Below are 18,128 nucleotides of genomic sequence, written 5' to 3'. Positions count from 1 at the left end.
ATCTCTGCCAACGAGACAAGCTGAAGAGCTGAAGGAGGAGTACTGCTCCTTTATTGTGTGTGTTTTGCTGGGTTGGCCTGCAGTTGCTGCATCAGTTTAAGGGAGGACAAAGACTGGATTTTGCTCTGTAACCTGCTTGTGAAGTTTTTTTCAGGGGCTTAGACTGAGCTTGCCTCCTGTTAAGAAGTCTTAGGGACAGCAAATACTTCACCTGCCAGCCTCTGGGTTCACTTGTTGTGGACCCTAACTTGCCAGGTGGTGCCTATTTCAGTTTCTGGGCCCTTGGATGTGAAAGCTGGTTGAAAATCAAGAAAAGCCAAGTACCCCGACGCTGGACGACACCCAGACTGACGCTGTTTCCTGACCCTACAACACCACCTGCAACCGAAGCTTTGTTCCCCGCTGGAGTGTGATGACCCTCCTCTGTTGTGCTGTGACCCTTGTGATTCGCAAATGCTGTGTCACCGACGTGTGTGACACCCGACTCCATGGTGGTGTCTGTAGCCCCGTGACATGACCACGACCCCGTGAGGTCACCCCCACCTCATCTTAAACCGGCCCACATCGATCCCACCGGAGAGTAGGACATGTACTGGTGTGTTTTACATCTCATGATAGAGAAATACTACCAAATTTGTTTTTCACTATTGCAAGGCCTATCTCTCCCATAAGTTAACATGGGAACTGCCTTTAAATATCTTTGAAGTGCAGTTTCCCATTGGGAGCAGATAGAAATTTTGAGTTTGGGGGTCTCTGAACTCTCAATTTAAAAATACATCTCCTCTGCTCCGTAACAAGGACCTGACGCTTTGCACTGACACCTCCGCTCCATTGCTCCACAGCACTGAAACTGATGCCGCACTGGATTCAGCAAATCCTTGCTTCGCCGACTCCATGCACTGGCTTGTTTCCTCACTTTCAAAAGGTAATGTACCTGGGGGTCTAAGTGACTCCCTGACCAGTGTCATTGGCCTCGGATTGTCGGGAACGACTCCGTTACGATTGCATGATAATACCAAATTGAAGCATTTGAGTTTCTAAGCACTATATTTAAGTTTAATCTTTGAAAATCCAGAACTTTGCTTGTGTATGTTGGATTGTTGCCATTTTAGTCTTCTTGTAATCAGATAAATATTAGTTATTTTGCTAAACTGGTGTTAAGTTCTTTTGTTGTGTTTTCTCTGTGTTACTGTGTGTGATTGTACAAATAATTTACACATTGCCTTTGAGATAAGTCTGACTGCTCATGCCAAGGGGGTGAGCAGAGGTTATCCTAGGTGTGCACCACCATTACTCTGACTAGAGTGAGGGTCCCTGCTTAGACAGAGTGCAAACTGACTGCCAACCAGAGATGCTATTTCTAACAGGGAGCCACCAGACTTCCCTTTAAGTCTATATGTGCTGTGTGTTTCCAAGCGGTCCCCCTCTCTGTTGTGCAACAGATCCACGACTTCAGCCGCTTCTCCCACTTGAACCAGAACCCGCCTGAACTTCGCCGGCTGGCCCACAGGACATCTTGATGACCTCAACCTAAAAATAGAAGGTGCCACTTGTGAGAGCATTGCCTGATTTAAATGCATTTCTAAAGTTTTTCCTATTCCTATGATGAGTAATTACACCAAAAAGACTATGGCCCTCATTATGACCACCCTGACGGTCAGTGATAAAGTGGCGGTAATACCGCCAACAGTCTGGCGATAACTACCTCCAAATTATGATCATGGCAGAAAGATCTCCGAAAGACAGCCAATGAACCACACCGACCGCTAGGGCGGAAACAACAGTCACCACAGCGGTAGCTACCTACAGCCAGGGGGAAGTCAAAGTTCCACCCACCATATTATGACAACACAATCTGCCACTTTTTCTGGGGCGGTACCAATGCCATCAAAATCCTGGAGGAAACACTTTACAGAAGTGAAATGATTCACCAATAGAGATACAGGGAAGAACCACGCCTCTATGGAACCAGAAGTGCAAGTATTTCCGATGATATTCTACGTTCTGCTCCACCACGAACACCAACGCTGGCAAAGACGACGCAGGTGAGTACAGCCACCTAGCACACAAGAGAGGGGGGAGGAAAACAACAGCGACACACATGCACAACACACACACCATACACACTCAACATACATACAACCAACTGCCCATGAAAACAATTTATCCCCGTAAATCGGCTGAATAATGCAAGGACAACTACAATTTACTAAAGTGATTGTAATAAGATCAACACAATATTAATAGTAAATTTGCCAATGCAACAGATACGTACAAATATACAAAAAAGGGACACTGCCCAGTTCTCAATTCTTGGGGGCCACATGGCCACAGGGCAAAGTCCAAGGCCCCACTCGTTACCTGCATCAACACGGAGAGAACACTGCAGGGGCATCAGTTGGGAATTAGGCAAGTACCTCAGGGGGTGGGGGGGGCACCTCAGCCGGATGCGAAAACAAGACCACTGGTTCTGGAGGGGGCAACATGCCATGTGCTTGGTCCTGGGGAGTACAAGGCCACAGTCTCTGGAGTGGGTGACTTGCCCACTGGTTCTGGAGTAGACAGGCTGCACAGCAGCCCATGGAGGCTGGATCACATTGCGTCTGCCGGCGGTGACGGCTGCACTGTGGTGGTGGTAGTGGGAGGCTCCTGCTCATCCCCTTCACCCTGCCATGGCTACACTGTTGTGGTGATGGTGGTAGTGGGAGGCTCCTGCTCAGCCCCTGCACTCACTGATGCCTGCACAACCACAGTTGGTGGTAGGGGCTCTGTGACAGCTGCTGGAGCAGGCTCATTCCCCTTCTTGCTTGCTGGTGCAGGCTCCTTCTCCTTGCTGCAGGCTGGGGTAGGCTCCATCCCCTTCTTGCTTGCTGGTGTAGGCTCCTTCCCCTTCTTCCTTGCTGGTGCAGGCTCCTTCGCCTTTCTGCTGGCTGGTGCAGGCTCCTTCCTCTTTCTGCTGGCTGGGGCAGGCTCCCCTTCAGTATTTGTGGCCTGGAATCCTTTCCACCATGAGTAGGGGCGGATGGAACTGGGCCCATGGACTGTGTGGCTGAGATGCTTGGCTGGGTGGTTGTTGATACCCTGGCTATACGTGCAGGATGGGGGGAGGGGTAGGGAAGAGGTCAATGGTGGAAAGGAAAAGCTTTTTAGGGACATTGGGGTGGGAAGAGGGAGAAGTAATGGTAGTGGAGGATGAGGGAGTGGTTGTTGGAGGTGTTTGTCTCCTGGATTTGGGTGCAGGTGCATGGGTTGTATGCTGTTGTGAGGTGGATGGCTGTTAGGTATCTGAGTGCTTGCGTTTGTGTACCTTAGGAGGGGGGCAGACATGATAGGAGAGGCCACAGGGGACGTGTGCATGGATGTTGGGGAGGTGTCTGCCAGTGAGGTGTCTGTTCTGCTTGGTGTGGTGATGATGCAGGTAGTGGATGATTATGTAGTGCATGCAGGTGTGAGTGTGGACATAACTGGGTGAGAGGTGGAGGAGGAGGAAGAGGGGGAGACAGTGGAAATAGTGGATGTTGTTGTGTCTGCAACTGAATTGTGTTTGTGTTAGGGCCTGTGGGATGAAGAGTGGTGCTTGTGTTTGCCTGTGACACTCTTATGTGTTGTCCTGTGTGCATGCTCGTCAGGTTGTGTGCTTGGAATGGGTTGGGGTTGAGGAGAATGGGACTGGGAAGTGGAAGTTGGAGGGGGAACGGTTGAAACAGGGACAATGGCTGCCATCAGAGAGGAGGCCAGAGCCTGGATCCATCTCTGTAATGTATTAGATTGTTGCATCTGGGCTGCCACCCCCTGGATGGCATTCACAATCGTTGACTGCCCTACAGAGATGGACCTCAGGAGGTCAATAGCCTCCTCACTCAGGGGCAGCAGGGCTCACTGGGGCAGATCCTGAGGTGCCTGGGGTGAAGGAGATGCCCACTCTCCTGAGTGAGCGGGCACAGGCAACTTGCTGAGGGGCTGCTGGGAGGGCGGTGCTGGTATGGGGTGGTGGCTGTACCTGTAGCTGGGATGGTCACGGAGGTGTCCGCCACCACCAGGGAGCTCCCATCAGAGGAGGTATCACTGTCTGTATTGTCCCCTCCAGTCTCTGCCAGGGTGCTCCCCTCGCCCTCCATCCCATTGGTGCCCTCAGCGTCGGTGGACTCTGCCTCCAGGGTCCTGTGGGATGCAACTCCCTCCGTTGTCAGTGCCTCTGCTCCCCCACCAGATGATGCTAATGCACATAAGGACAGGATGACAAAACAAGAAAGGGGGGGAGAGACACAAAGGATACACTGGGTCAATGACTGCACCAACACCACCGTTGGCGTACACAGCACCCTCACACACAGGGAACAGGCCTACGCACTATGCATTGCACTACCAGTGATATTGCTAGCCACCAAGACATGAGGAGGGCACAAACCGCCAACTGCAGCACACCTGGGACCAACGCAGCCCTGGCCAGTAGTGAATGCTAACAAGCTAGGTAGGCATTGTTTTCCCTTCAGACCCCTAGCCACCAGAGGACCTATGCTGCTATGTCTGCCCTGGCCCAAGGGCACCCAAGGACACACAATCACCATCCAGATACCACCCCACCAGGCGTAAGTTGTAATGATAGCCACTGTACTCTCCCCCTTGTGGCTGCTGTGTTACCCTCAAGTGCCCATCCAGCCCTGGATAGGCCACCACCAGTATGGGGGCCATCAGCGGGGGCAGGGTTCGATGGGCACCCCTTCCTCGTTGGGAGGCCATCCCCAGCTGGGCCTCTGTGGTCTTCTGTGCCCAGCGTCTCAGGTCCTCCCACCGTTTGTGACAGTGGGTGCTCCGCCTGTCATAGACCCCCAGGGTCCGCACATCCTTGGCAATAGCACGCCATATACCCTTTTGATGGGCTCTGACCTGCAGAGGCAATACTGACAGGCGAACACCATTAGACAAACAGTCCAGCCAGTTACACATATGGCCCACTATACCAGTTTACAGCACTATTGACACACACATTGCCCAGCACTCAATGTGTACCTAGCCAGGAGGACACCCCTCCCCCCTTACACAATACCTTTGCACACACCTCCATACATGCATGCCACATGCTACGTGCCCCCAGTGTACTCACCTGTTGGTCTGGAGGCTCATACAGCAGTCCATATTGGGGTAGGACCCCATCCACCAGTCTCTCCAACTCCTTCGAAGTGAAGGCTGGGGCTCTTTCCCCGGTCACACGGGCCATGGTAGGTTCCAGACACAGGTCACAGCAGCACATGCAGTGTAGATCCTCTCCTATGGAAGGTCAGGTAACAAGTGAAGAATCAGATAGAAAATGGCGGTCACCTCCGCGGCGGTGCATACCGTCACCGCTGGCGTAGATCATCACTGGCCACTTTACCCCATAGGGCCCAATATGAACCAATGAGGATTTGCACGGCGGTTCCCGCACAACACCAGCGGAATTACCTCACTTCCAACTGTCCCTCCACAGAGGAGAGGCGGATGCCATTTCAAGGGGGGGAGCCCTGTGGAATAATGCTGTATCACAGGAGAAATAGGCACATACTGGACAAATCACACTGACCCATTACATGTTTACAGAATGGAAACTACTGTTGTGGCTCCATTGTTCAGTTTTTGACAGGCTCCTCACTCTTTTATCCCATAGATTTCTACTGCTGCAGATGAATAGGAGATGGACATACCCCCGTGTACAGACCCCTGGCTGACTTGGCTACACTGGAGGACAGTCACCGAATACTCACCTATAGACTGGACAGGGCCACAATCACAGAGCTGTGTGCCCAATTGGAACCTGACTTGATATCTGCAATCCGTCACCCAACTGGGATCCCCGCTCTTGTGCAAGTGCTATCAGTACTCAATTTCCTAGCAAATGGTTCTTTCCAAGTGACAGTGGGCTTGGCAGCAGGAATGTCACAGCCAGTGTTCTCAATAGTGCTGACAAGAGTATTGTCTGCCCTGATAAATCACATGTGCAGCTACATTGCATTTCCCCAGGTTGAGGATTTGGCCACTGTAAAAGGCGAGTTTTATGCAATGGGACATATCCCCAATATATTTGGGGTGATTGATGGAACACATATTGCATTTGTATCCCCTCCCTCCAGCCAGAATAAACAGGTATTCAGGAATCGTAAGAGTTTCCACTCTATGAATGTGCAGATGGTGTGCTTGGCGGACCAGTACATCTCCCACGTCAATGTTAAGTATCCTGGATAGGTGCATGATGCCTTTGTCCTGAGGAATAGCAGCATCCCAAATGTGATGGCCCAACTACAGAGGCACAGGGTGTGGCTAATAGGTGAACTCTGGTTCCCACCCAGTATATGTTGGTGTATGGATATGGTGTGGGCCATAGAGGATAGTGTGTGGCTAAATGTTGTCCCTCAATAATTGTAGGTGACTCTGGTTACCCAAACCTATTAGGGCTGCTGACCCCTGTGAGGAATGCCAGGACAAGGGAGGAAGAACGTTATAATGAGGCACATGGGTGAACCAGAAGGATCATTGAGAGAACCTTTGGCCTCCTGATGGCCAGGTTTCAGTGCCTCCATCTAACAGGTGGATCCCTGTGCTACTCACCCAAGAAGGTCTGCCAGATAGTAGTGGCATGCTGCATGTTGCACAATGTGGCCCTCAGATGCCATGTACCTTTTCTGCAGGAGGAGGAGACTGGAGATGCCGCTGTGGCAGCAGTTGACCCTGTGGACAGAGAGGATGAGGAGGTAGAGGATGAGGATGAGGACAACAGAACGTCTGTGATCCGCCAGTCCTTCCAATGACACACAGGTAAGACAGTGTGACTTTACATTTCAATGACTTTGGTTGTATTCTGTGTGGCTTTGCTGGTAATTCCCAATTCAATACCCACTTACTGTTCCCTCTGGCTATTCATGTTGCAGATGTTGGTGATATGACAAATACTCCTGGTGTGATCACGACAGCCAGCTACAGGTCATTAATCTATGCTCATTCTATGTACAGTTCATTTTCAATGGTTGTACCTGTTTCAAACAATACATAGTTGATATACATGACATACTCAAAATTGATTTTTTTCAAAGCATGTTTATTGAAGTGCTAACATATAGGGGGAAGTGCAGTGGAATGGGGTGATGATGGATGAAAGTCCAGTGTATTGTTCCAGTCTGTTTGTAGCACAGGTGCATTGTCCAAGGGGACATAGAAAGGGAATCAATGGCAGTTCAATGTGGACAGGGTACCTGTGTGGGACACAAGGGGGACAATCAGGAGAGTCTCATTTCCCGGTGGGGGGCTTGGCAAGTGTCTCTGGCTTCTGTCTGAATTATAGGGAACGTTTGCGGGGTGGTTCACCTTCTGCAGGGGAAGGGGTGCTGGTGGCCTGTGAGTCCTGTGGTGGGGCCTCCTGGCCACTAGCGGAAGTGGAAGGCTGTTCAGATGACTGGCTAATGGCAGGGGCCCACTATTGTGAGCCTGCCTCCCTCATAATGTTGGCCATGTCTGCCAGCACCCCTGCTATGGAGATCACAGTGTTGTTGATGGCCTGCAAGTCCTCCCTGATCAACTGGTACTGTCCCTCCTGCAGCCGCCTGTTTTCCTGCACGTTGTCCAGGATCTGTCCCATCGTGTCCTGGGAATGTTGGATAGTGCCTCCTGGAAAGTCGGTGCCCTGGGCCTGTCCTCCCCCTGGCGCACAGCAGTCCTCCCAGTGTCCCTGTTGGCCTTTGCCTCTGTCCCCTGAACGGTGTACCCACTGCCACTTACCACAGGTCCCTGATTGTTTTGGGTATGAGGTGTGGCCTGAGGTCCCTGTACAGGTGGAAACACTGCTGATTGACGTGTCCTGGGGACAGAGGTGTGGGTACGCTGGGTGGGTGCTGTGGTGGTGTTTCCTGATGGGGGAGGCTCTGTGGTGGTCTGTGACTGGGCTTGGGTTACCGGCTGTCCATTGGTCTCTGTGGGCCAGGTAGATCGTCCAGATCCTGAAGACCAGAGTTACTGTCATCACTGTGGGCCCCTTCAGTTGGGGGACTGGATAGTGCTGGCACCTCCTCTCCAGTGACATTGGCTGGGGTACCTGTGGGGATGTAAATGATGTGTTATGGTAAATGTGTATGACATATTGTACATCCCTGGCTTCCCCTCTATCATTGGTGTTACCTTGCCAGCTTTTACTTGTGTATGTTGGTGTATTGTTAGTTCATGCTGTGCATGCTTTAGTGAAGAGTGTCCATGCAGGACTGTGAGGGGTGTCCATGCATTGGCACACCATGCAGGGCTTGGCATTGGGATTAGTGAGATGTGATGGTGGAGTGTGTGGGATGTAGTGGAGTGATGGGAGTGAAGGTGAGAATATGTGATGGCATGCAGGTAGGGGGTGTTAATAGTAGAGAGTTGGCTTACCAGAGTCCAGCCCTCCTCCGACTCCAACCAGGCCCTCAGGATGCAGTATTGCCAAGACTTGCTCCTCCCATGCTGTGAGTTGTGGGGGAGGAGGTGGGGGTCCACCACTTGTCCTCTGGATAGCGAGCTGGTGTCTTGCTGCTTTAGAACGCACCTTTCCCCGTAGGTTGTTCCACCTCTTCCTGATGTCGTCCCGTGTTCCGGGGTGCTGTCCCACAGCATTTACCCTGTCCACGATTCTCCACTATAGTTCAATCTTCCTAGTTATAGATATCTGCTGCACCTGTGCTCCAAATAGCCGTGGCTCTAATTGACAAATTCCTCCACCATGACTCTTAACTCTTCCTTTGTGAAACGGGGGTGTCTTTTTGGTGCCATGGGTGTTATGTGAGGTGTGTTGGGTAATGTTTTGGGGTGTGTGATGTGGAGTGCATGAGTGGTGTATAGGTATCAGTTGTGTGTGGCTCTAGTTGGCTAGGTGGTCTTGGTGTCAGTCTCGTGCCAATGACTTGTAATCTTAAAGGGTTGTGGGTAATGTGGGTGTGTGTTTTATAGTGGTGTGTGTATGGGTGTCAGGTGTGAATTGTCCAATGTAGTGTTGTTTTGTATGTGTGTGTCCATTATTAGCATGGCGGTATGTACCGCCGTGGTGATTCGTGGGTCATAATGTGGTGGACGTTATTCTGTTGGTGTAACGGTGTGGGTTTTAATACCCCCACATTATCATTGACCTTTGGTCTGGCGGATTTGTGTATGTGGCTGTATTCTGTCAGATTGGTGTGTGGGTGTCATAATATGGTGAACGGATATCCACCACTGTGGCGGTAAGTTGGCGGCCGTCAGTGTGGCAGTAAGCAGGATTTACCACCAGGGTCATAACGAGGGCCTATATTTTCTCAACTTTGAAAAATGATGGCTTAAAAAGTGTTTACCCGATTTTGATGATCTTGGACTTCAACATTTTCTAAAAATCTGTAGTATTTTTGTAAATTGGTCTGGAGTCACTCTTCCAAGTGTGTGCCCACATTTATTGATACTGTGAGTACAACGAATGATCAGCACATCTCCAAGATAAGCCTAACTGCTCTCCCACACTACCAAAAAAGGGCATTAGGTGGTCTGCTTTTTACCTCTGGAAACTAAGGTAGGGTTTCTTGGAATCTCTACACAGTGAACATTGTTTTTGTATGATATATATATATATGTTTATATATATATATATACACCCACCCACCCTACTTTGCCCCCAGGATCTGGCCCACCTGGGGCTTTAAAAAAAAGGGGGAGCCCATGCTTGTTTTTATTTGTAGTTTGTAATTCTTTTTTTACTGCAAATTAGCTTTTTTTGCCATGGTGGGGCCCCACTGGAACCCCAGCACCAGATTTAAAGAGTTAGGATGTCCCTTCCGTGGCCCCTAGTTTTTCAAATTTTTTGGGGGGATTCCGCTGAAGCCCAGTCCCAAGATGGCTGCCAACACTTCCTATTTGAAGTATTGGCAGCCTTTCAGAGCAGTGCATTTTCCTGCAAGAGCTTGTCATTATTCATGAATACATTGCAAGGCTCTGCAGCCCTCGATCTACACGTTTATTTTCCCTTTAGTATCTCAAAAACTACTGAACAAATTTAAACCAAATAAGCAAAAGCGTAATATGCATACCCAAAGCTAGCTTTTTTGCCAAATTTGGTGTAATTACATCCAGTGGTTCGGGCTCTAGTTGTGTCTAAAGGTCCTATGGGAATCAACATGGAAACACAACTTCTTTGACCCCCCTTTTTTCTCGACCCTGCTTCACAGATCACCCCCAAACTTTCTGTGCGCAACAAGACTCACTGGCACACTTTTTTGGGATATTTTTGTGAAGATTCGTCAAATGGTGCTAAAGATATAGACAAGTAAAAAAATCACTTTTCCATGGAAACATGGTCCTAACTATAACTTCCTAGTGGTGATTGTCATTAGGTGATAATATATACATACACACATACATATATGTATATATATATATATATATATATATATATATATATATATATATATATAGTGTAGTAGTGGCTGAAGATTTACTCCTAGATCTACACTTACTCGTTTACACCTCCTTGAATCAGTGGGTGGTGAATCCTACAACAGGATTTACCAGTGTAAAGTTACTAATGGTAACTTTGTACACACAGGTGTAGCTCCCAACCATTGTGGAGGAGCTCTTCACGTGGGAAATATAGGGAACTTTTTTATATATATTATTTTTTTAAAATATTAAAAGTCATTTAAAAATATTTAATGCAAAATGTAAATGTAAAACATCATTTATATTGAACACATAACTAAGCGAATAAAATATTACAGCAAACTAACACATCACATGAAATGTTTATTAAATAATTAAATTAATTAAAAACATTAATTTAATTTACAAATCATCATTTTTAGTTGATCATTTTAACAATTCCACACTCACTAACATTTGTATTTAATATTTACAAAATGTTGTTAAATATTATGGATTTTATTAATGTATTTTTATTTTTCTAATAACAGTTTACAAAATGTTTTACTTTTATTATTACATTTAAAAATTACAACATCATTATTTAATAATTATCTTTAATTTTAACTCTCTCTCTACACTAGCTCCTAGGGAGTGTAATTTTATTTCATTATTTCCATTATTTTCTATGAGGGTGTGTAGAAATAATGGTAATTGGCCATGTGTGGGCTTCCCTTACATCAAGGCAAGGCTGCAGTACCAGGTGTCTGCATTGAACAATTTTAGGGCTTCAGGAACTTTAGAAGAGTAGTTGTTGAATAATAATTTGTATGTTTTTGTATTAGTATGTACCTCCAAAGCGCATCCTTAAATTTGATTAAAGTACTCTCATTTAGTAGAAAGCATTCACCATTTTCCGTCCACTCCCACTTTACTCTTCCACTTTACTACTAAAACATATATCTACATGATTAGAGATCTTCCCCACCATAGCGAAGATCTCTGCACAGAAAAGATACAAGAGATCTAGCCAGAGGTCTTTTGTAGTACATGTGTGGACCTGCTGTAGTACAACTATACCTATTATAAAATGCAATTTGTCAGTAGGTATCATTGTTTTCTATCAGACTAACCATTTTGTTTTATGCTTTATTTTGCAGACCCACTCCTCCGCGATTACTGGGTCTATGAAGGGTCCCTCACCATTCCTCCCTGCAGTGAAGGTGTTACTTGGATATTATTCCGATATCCTTTAACAGTGTCTCAAACACAGGTAACAATTTGCATAGAATCTGTGATAGTTTAATAAAGATTTGGTTCTATTCATGCTCCTTTTCCTCTGTAACCAAGGTCCCGTTTCAATAACATTTAGTTCTGGGTTAATGTCACTTTTTGTTTTTGGTTAATTTCCTTTCTAATGGCAGAACTTGTCTTATGCCGGAAAGTAGTCTGAAAGTAACGCAAACCAGTGCAAAGCACTGCTTTGTGTTACTTAGCATCAAGGGGTCGTTCTATTGGTGGTATGGAGGCTCTCCCATGCAATCACCCTTGGGTTTTGACACAAACCCCCATCTACTAACAATAGCACTCAGGCTTTTGTGTCAAAAATTAACACTGCTTCAAACAAGGCTTTAAAAGGAGATACATTTTAATGTCTCTTTTCTTTTCTAACTTTGCATGTGTGCTGCACTGAAAAGCGCATTTGCAAAGTCAGAAAAGTTTTAAAAGTTGTCTAGGCATAGTATTTTTTTACTGGTAGGGAAACCTTTTCAGTACAAAACCTATGCACGACTCACCCACACATCCTTGAACTGTGGCACAAGGGTGTGGCGCTTGGCAGCAAAATTCTGTGCCGGCACTATGGAGAGGGGAGGAGAGTGCCATATATCTGTAGATATGGCGCTGTCCTGCTCACTCCCTGTCACACACTGCAGCAAAGTTTTTTTTGCTGCTGCGTTGGGTGACACTGTGATAAATCTGGCCCCAAGTGTGCTCTTTGCCCCAGAATAACACTGACACCTTATGCTACCGTAGCATATGTTTTGTGACTGACTCAGTGCTCCGACGTTAGTGTATCTATGCCTGCAATACACTACCAACATCCTTGCCCCTTCATGATAGTTTGACTTTTTGTCAGTTCTTTACACTATGTTGGATTTGTTTATCCCTCTTCTCTCACTATTTTATGTTCGGAGCAATGATGTACAGTCAAGCTTCGTCTATATAAAAGTTCAAATGAACAGATAAAAATAAACACAATTAAGCTGGTGTTTAAGAACAAATGGAGAAGAACAGATGCAGGCATTGATTATGTGCATTTGGTTTCACGTAAAGGGTAAAGCTTTGAGATCTTCTAAGCAAAGGAAAGGTCACTCCACTCCTTTCATCTCCCCATGACTGCTTGGCTTATCACCGGCAGGATTTTTTTAATGTAAAAGGTTTAATACTGCACATTCAAGGATTCTACAAGTAAATTATTGTTTTGACTTTGATGGTTTCTTGTCAAACTCCGAAGGTTTTTTGATTCCTTCAAATATTTGAAGGCTGCAGTAGAACATACTTGTATGTGGATTACTAGGGAAATATTTCAGTTTAGATTTTGGTGATTTGCTGTGTTGTCCTTCACTTGATACAGTGGCAAGCTCTTTCAAGAGTCTCGCCTATTAACGGCCAAGCTCATAGAAATGAACCCAATTCTGAGTTAAAATCACCTACATATGCTCACCTCACTTTGTATAATTTACAATTTGACCTTGTTCCTCAGTCTAGTGACAAGGAAGATCCTGTGTACATTAGCAACCAAAACATCCTTTTTGCCACCTGGCTGTGCCTTATGCGGCCATATACTTTTTAGGTTGAGCGTGCATGTGCTTTGACCTGTTGTAAGTATTGTGGACTTTTACAAACGCCCAAAGCACACCCATCACTTTTGCACGTTTGTGGGCTTGCTTTTCAAAAACCTTTTATCGACATTGATAAATGCTTTACATTTGTTCTTCCTCAAGGCGGTTTTGTCACCGCTTGCAGACTGTCTTTGTTACATGAATAACTGCAGGATTGCTGATAATTTTGACTGTGTGCGAACTTCTTTTTCTTTTTGTGTCTCTCCTTCTCGCTCATGGGGGCCATAGTGCTTTGAATCGGCTCACTTATGTCAACTGTTTTACTTTTCTTTTTTTAATTCCTGTAGCAAGAAAAGTCCAGTTAGGAATTTGCAATGCTAATAGCTCTAACTCAAACAAATGTGAGACCCATTGCATTGCAAATGCTTGTTTTATATTACTAGTGTAATTGTCACTTTGGCTGATTAGAGGAAGGCAACTGCACGTCGCCAAATGAGGACTCCTTTTATTTTACAAGTAACTCAATGTTCAGCCAAAATAGCAATGTAGCTTGACTTTGTTACCTCTCCCGACTAAACATAACAAGTGAGCATGAACCTGCTTCCCTTTTTATTTTTTGTTTTTATTTAGCACAATTTTACTACAACAGACTTTGGTGTACACAAAAATAAAAAATCTAACATATAAAACATGAACGCAAAGAAAAGGGGGAGTTGGTCTATCAGCATGATAGCCTGATCATCGTTCCCCTCCCTATCATCACTGGATGTGATAAGTAGGGAGGAAGATAGATGTAAAATTAATATCACAGTGCAGAAGGCAGAAAATAAAAAAAAGAGTTACACGCTTGTTTGTGGGGCACAAAGGTGAAAGACAAAAGGAGAAGAGGAGTAATTTGGTTTTATAATTAGGAAGGATGTCAGCATGTTTTTTTCAATGCTTTTCAGACTACACAGTAATGCTTAGCTTACCTATACCGTAACATAATGGGTACGGTTTAACAAGCAAAACATACAAGGCAGATTAACTGACTAAACCATACATGCAAACATTAAACCACATTATCTAAAATGCCGTACACTACACCTCAACTTGCTATGAAATGTATGAGAATTTCAAACACATTCTAATGTTGATCACATTCCTACATTTTTATGCACAGATAGTACATTTGTGAGTGGTGTATGTGAAGTGTATTAGTAAAGCGCATTATGACCTGGGATGGTATCCTGGCACCGGGCAAGTGAAAGTCTAGCCTACTTTGGATGGGTGGATAGCTTATTTGAGGAGCTATGTCTTCAGCGTCTTGCGGAACTCAGAAGTGAGGAGAAGTTGCTCTGCTATGTAGGGGTAGCTGTTTTCATGCTTTGGTAGCAATGTAGAAATACCAAACTCTGGATGTGGTTTTGCGCATGTGTGGGGTGTGTGCAGTTAGGAGTCTGGCTGAACAACTTTGTCTGGATGATTTGTGAAAGGAGCTGTGACTACTAAGTTAGGCTTTGAAAGTGTGAGTGAGGAGTTTGAACTGCATGCATTTGAGTTTATAAAGACAGTGGAGATCCTTGAGGTGAGGTGTGATGTGTGTGCTATGTGAGAGGTTGATGGTGATTCTGGTTGCTGAGTGATTTGCAGTTCCTTGGGGAGATATTTTGATCCCTGGTGCAGAGGGAGCTCCTGTTGTCCAGTTTACTTGTCCTAAGGGTGTGTGTGAAGGTTTTTGGGGTCCCACTCGACAGTCATTTGAAGATTTTTCTCAGCATCTTCAGTGTGTGGAAGCAGGAGGCTGTGACGGCATTGACTTGGGTGGTCATTTCAGGTTTGCTGTTGATGATGATCCCTTGGTGTGGGTGCTGGGGGTGAGTTTGGGTCCTAGTATGGCAGGCCACCAGGTAAAGGCCAACGGTGAGGTGTACGTCCAGAGAATAACAACTTTTGCTTTTTTGGTATTGATTTTGAGGGCATTGGCCTTCAACCTGTCTGCTACTTTAATCTTTCAGGTGGTGAAGTTGTTCCAGGTGCTGGGAGTCCATAGATGAGGTTGCAGGTGTCCAGCAAGCAGGAGACCAGGCTCACTGCTTGTGACCTTCAAGTCAGGAAGGAGAATATCCATTGGAAAGTGAGTCCTAGGATTCCAGTCTTGTGTAAGTGTCGAATTAATATAGGGTTGGAGACTGTGTCGATTGCCACAGAGGTCCAGGAGGATGAGGACCATTGTGTCTCCTCTGCTCAGAGTCATGTAAATGCAATCTACGCCAATGATGAGGGCTGTTTCAGTGCAGTGGTTGGGTCTGAACCCAGACTGTGTGACGTTGAGGAGTTGGTGATCGGTGAGATTATTGGTAGTGTCTGTTGATGAGTTTCTCTAGAACTTGGTCAGGTATAGTAGTAGGGAGATTGGTCAATAGTTCATGAGAGTTGATGGGTCTGACAGGATTCCTTGCACAGTGAGAGGACTGGGGTTTGTTTCTGGTAGGTAGCTGATGTGATGGAGGCATTCAGGATAGGTGTGCGTGGTTTACCAATGGGTTGTAGTACTCTGGTGAAAGCATGGTAGGGATGGGGTTACGGGGGTGGCCCAGAGTGAAGGGACTTTATGGTGTTGTGAAAGCTGAATTAATTACTAGTCGCGGCCATTAAATACGTAATGCTTTTGGTGAATGCATATTATTATTAATTATTGTTCACTTGTACAGAAAACAGTATTCGTATGTCATATTAATGGTTCCATGTTATGTATTTTTTTTAAATAATTTTAGGCCATAAGTTGGCGAGGTTTGGGCCTACTCTGCAAAACCTCATGTCAAACTGCAATGTTTAATAAATAGTGAGAAATGTATTGTAAGGCTAAAGAATGAATGCTTTCATTGTTCACGCTGCCCTGACCAAACGATTTGCCGATGTCTTTAACTTTCTCATGAGAACTGCTTGTAGAACCATGCTGTACTAAAGGTTGCTACAAAGTTAACTTGATGCGTGAGACTGAAATGTTCTCAGGAACCAACAATGGATGCATTGACTGGAGTATGGATTGTAACAAAGGAGTTACATGATGAGTCTTACAAAGGGATCAGGAGAAGAGGAGCCAATCATCAACATGTGAATGACAGTTTAGTTATATCTTGGATTTGAGTTTTAGTTTTTATTGGGCATACTGCAAACATATGATTTCCTGACTAATGACGATGTGGGAAGATTTGTTTGGAAATTCTAACAGCCTGACTCCAGAGAGAGTTCTTTGCCATTTCAACATTCTTCTTTTTGCACACTGCCTTATTCTGTTTGAGGAGTTGAATAGTTCCTGATGACTTTATTTTCTATCTTTAACTTTATCGCTTAGTTTGCTAATGGTGATTGCTGATCCCTTAGGAACTGCTTCTCAAGTGGTTCAGATAGCTTAGAACTCACTGTGTCTGAGCTATTCCCTTTCAATGCCTGTTGCTGAAGCTGACCAGATGGATGTCCAACTGACGAAGAGAACCAAAGCCTGCCAATCCATTGAGGAGAGCTATAACAAAGTGTTAATCTTTGTCGTATGTTTTTGTTCTTTTGCTTTCTCAGTACCAACCGCTTTTTGATAAATCCCTAGTTAGATGTTTCCAAATAAACATTTTGACTAAATTACTTTTGCTTGAAGTCCAAACATGCTATTCTAATTGGAGGGTTAGTTAGTATTCCCAATGTTGATAAATGCTATTAACTAAGAATTTATCTTGTTCACCTGATTAAATCCAGATGTATGTAATTTCTTCTGTGCACTTATTGTTACTAATGATTTGTACTGCGACTCTTGAATGCTTACTTGCAAATGCATTAGTTAAATTGAGATTCTTTAGAGGATTTGGTCAGCCAGTGTTATTCATATATGTTTATCGTTTGGTATTGAGACTAATATACGTGATGTTAGCATTGTTAATATAGGGAAATAAACTGTCTAACTTTTACTAAAGGTGCGGTTATTCATGGCCACATGGGTCATGGTGCGGGAAGTTTACTGACTCAAGGTTTCTGAATAATTGATTGTTGTATACGTTGTTGCCACTTAGATTTGGTTAGAAGAATAAACTGAAAAGGGTGATGGTGAGATTCCTCTAAGCGTGGTCAAAAATTCTATCGAACCTCTAACGCGACCCCTTATGAATAAATTATAAAAGACCAAATAAGGTCTGACATGCTCACAGTGGCAGCGGTGTCTTCTGTGGTGATGCAAGGCCATGTGGTCAAGATCATTTCCCTGATGTGCGGTCTGCCAGGTTCGGTTGAGGGTCAATGTTGCTGTATATGGAAGCTATTTTGCTGCAGAAGAATTCCAAAAGTTTTTTTGTGGAGGCCCTGTGAGGAGATGCTTTTGGAGACTGTTAGACTTGGCATCCTTGGCGTGGTCTCCCCTAACATTTTGCCTCTGCTTCCCAGGTTGTTGATATATGCTTGGCTCTGTTTTTTTGTTACTCTGGGCAAAGCTATCCAGTGCTAAAGTGCAAGTGCTCCTATGTAAAATGTATGTGTAATTGACTTTCCATGATTGGCATATTTGATTTACTAGTGAGTCTCTAGTACAGTGCACTAGAGGTGCCCAGTGCCTGTAAATCAAATGCTACTAGTGGGCCTGCAGCACTGGTTGTGCCACCCACATTAGTAGCCCTGTAAACATGGCTCAGACTTTCCACTGAGTGTCTGTGAGTGCAGTTTTTAACTGCCAATTCAACTTTGCAAGTGTACCCCCTTGCCAAGCCTAAACCTTCCCTTTTTATACATGTAAGGCACCGCTAAGGTAGGCCCTAGGTAGCCTCATTGGCAGGGCGCAGTGTATGTTAAAGGTGGGACATGTACCTATGTGTTTTACATATCCTAACAGTAAAATACCCCCAAATTTGTTTTTCACTTTTGCAAGACCTATCTCTCTCATAGGTTAACATG

At 45.3% G+C, this 18,128-nt stretch overlaps 1 protein-coding gene across 1 annotated transcript in view; it reads left to right on the top strand.

Annotated features, from left to right (window-relative positions):
- CA8 (carbonic anhydrase 8) overlaps positions 1–18,128 on the top strand; it is a 793,085-nt gene that overhangs the window by 625,958 nt on the left and 148,999 nt on the right. The window contains exon 7 of the mRNA XM_069220231.1: positions 11,532–11,644. Coding sequence (XP_069076332.1) covers positions 11,532–11,644 — 113 coding nt within the window. The remainder of the gene's footprint in view (positions 1–11,531; positions 11,645–18,128) is intronic.

This window comes from Pleurodeles waltl, chromosome 2_2 (genome assembly GCF_031143425.1).
Source record: "Pleurodeles waltl isolate 20211129_DDA chromosome 2_2, aPleWal1.hap1.20221129, whole genome shotgun sequence".
Lineage (NCBI taxonomy): Eukaryota > Metazoa > Chordata > Amphibia > Caudata > Salamandridae > Pleurodeles > Pleurodeles waltl.
Note: the sequence above shows the minus strand (reverse complement) of the source record. Positions and strands in the feature narration are given on the sequence as shown.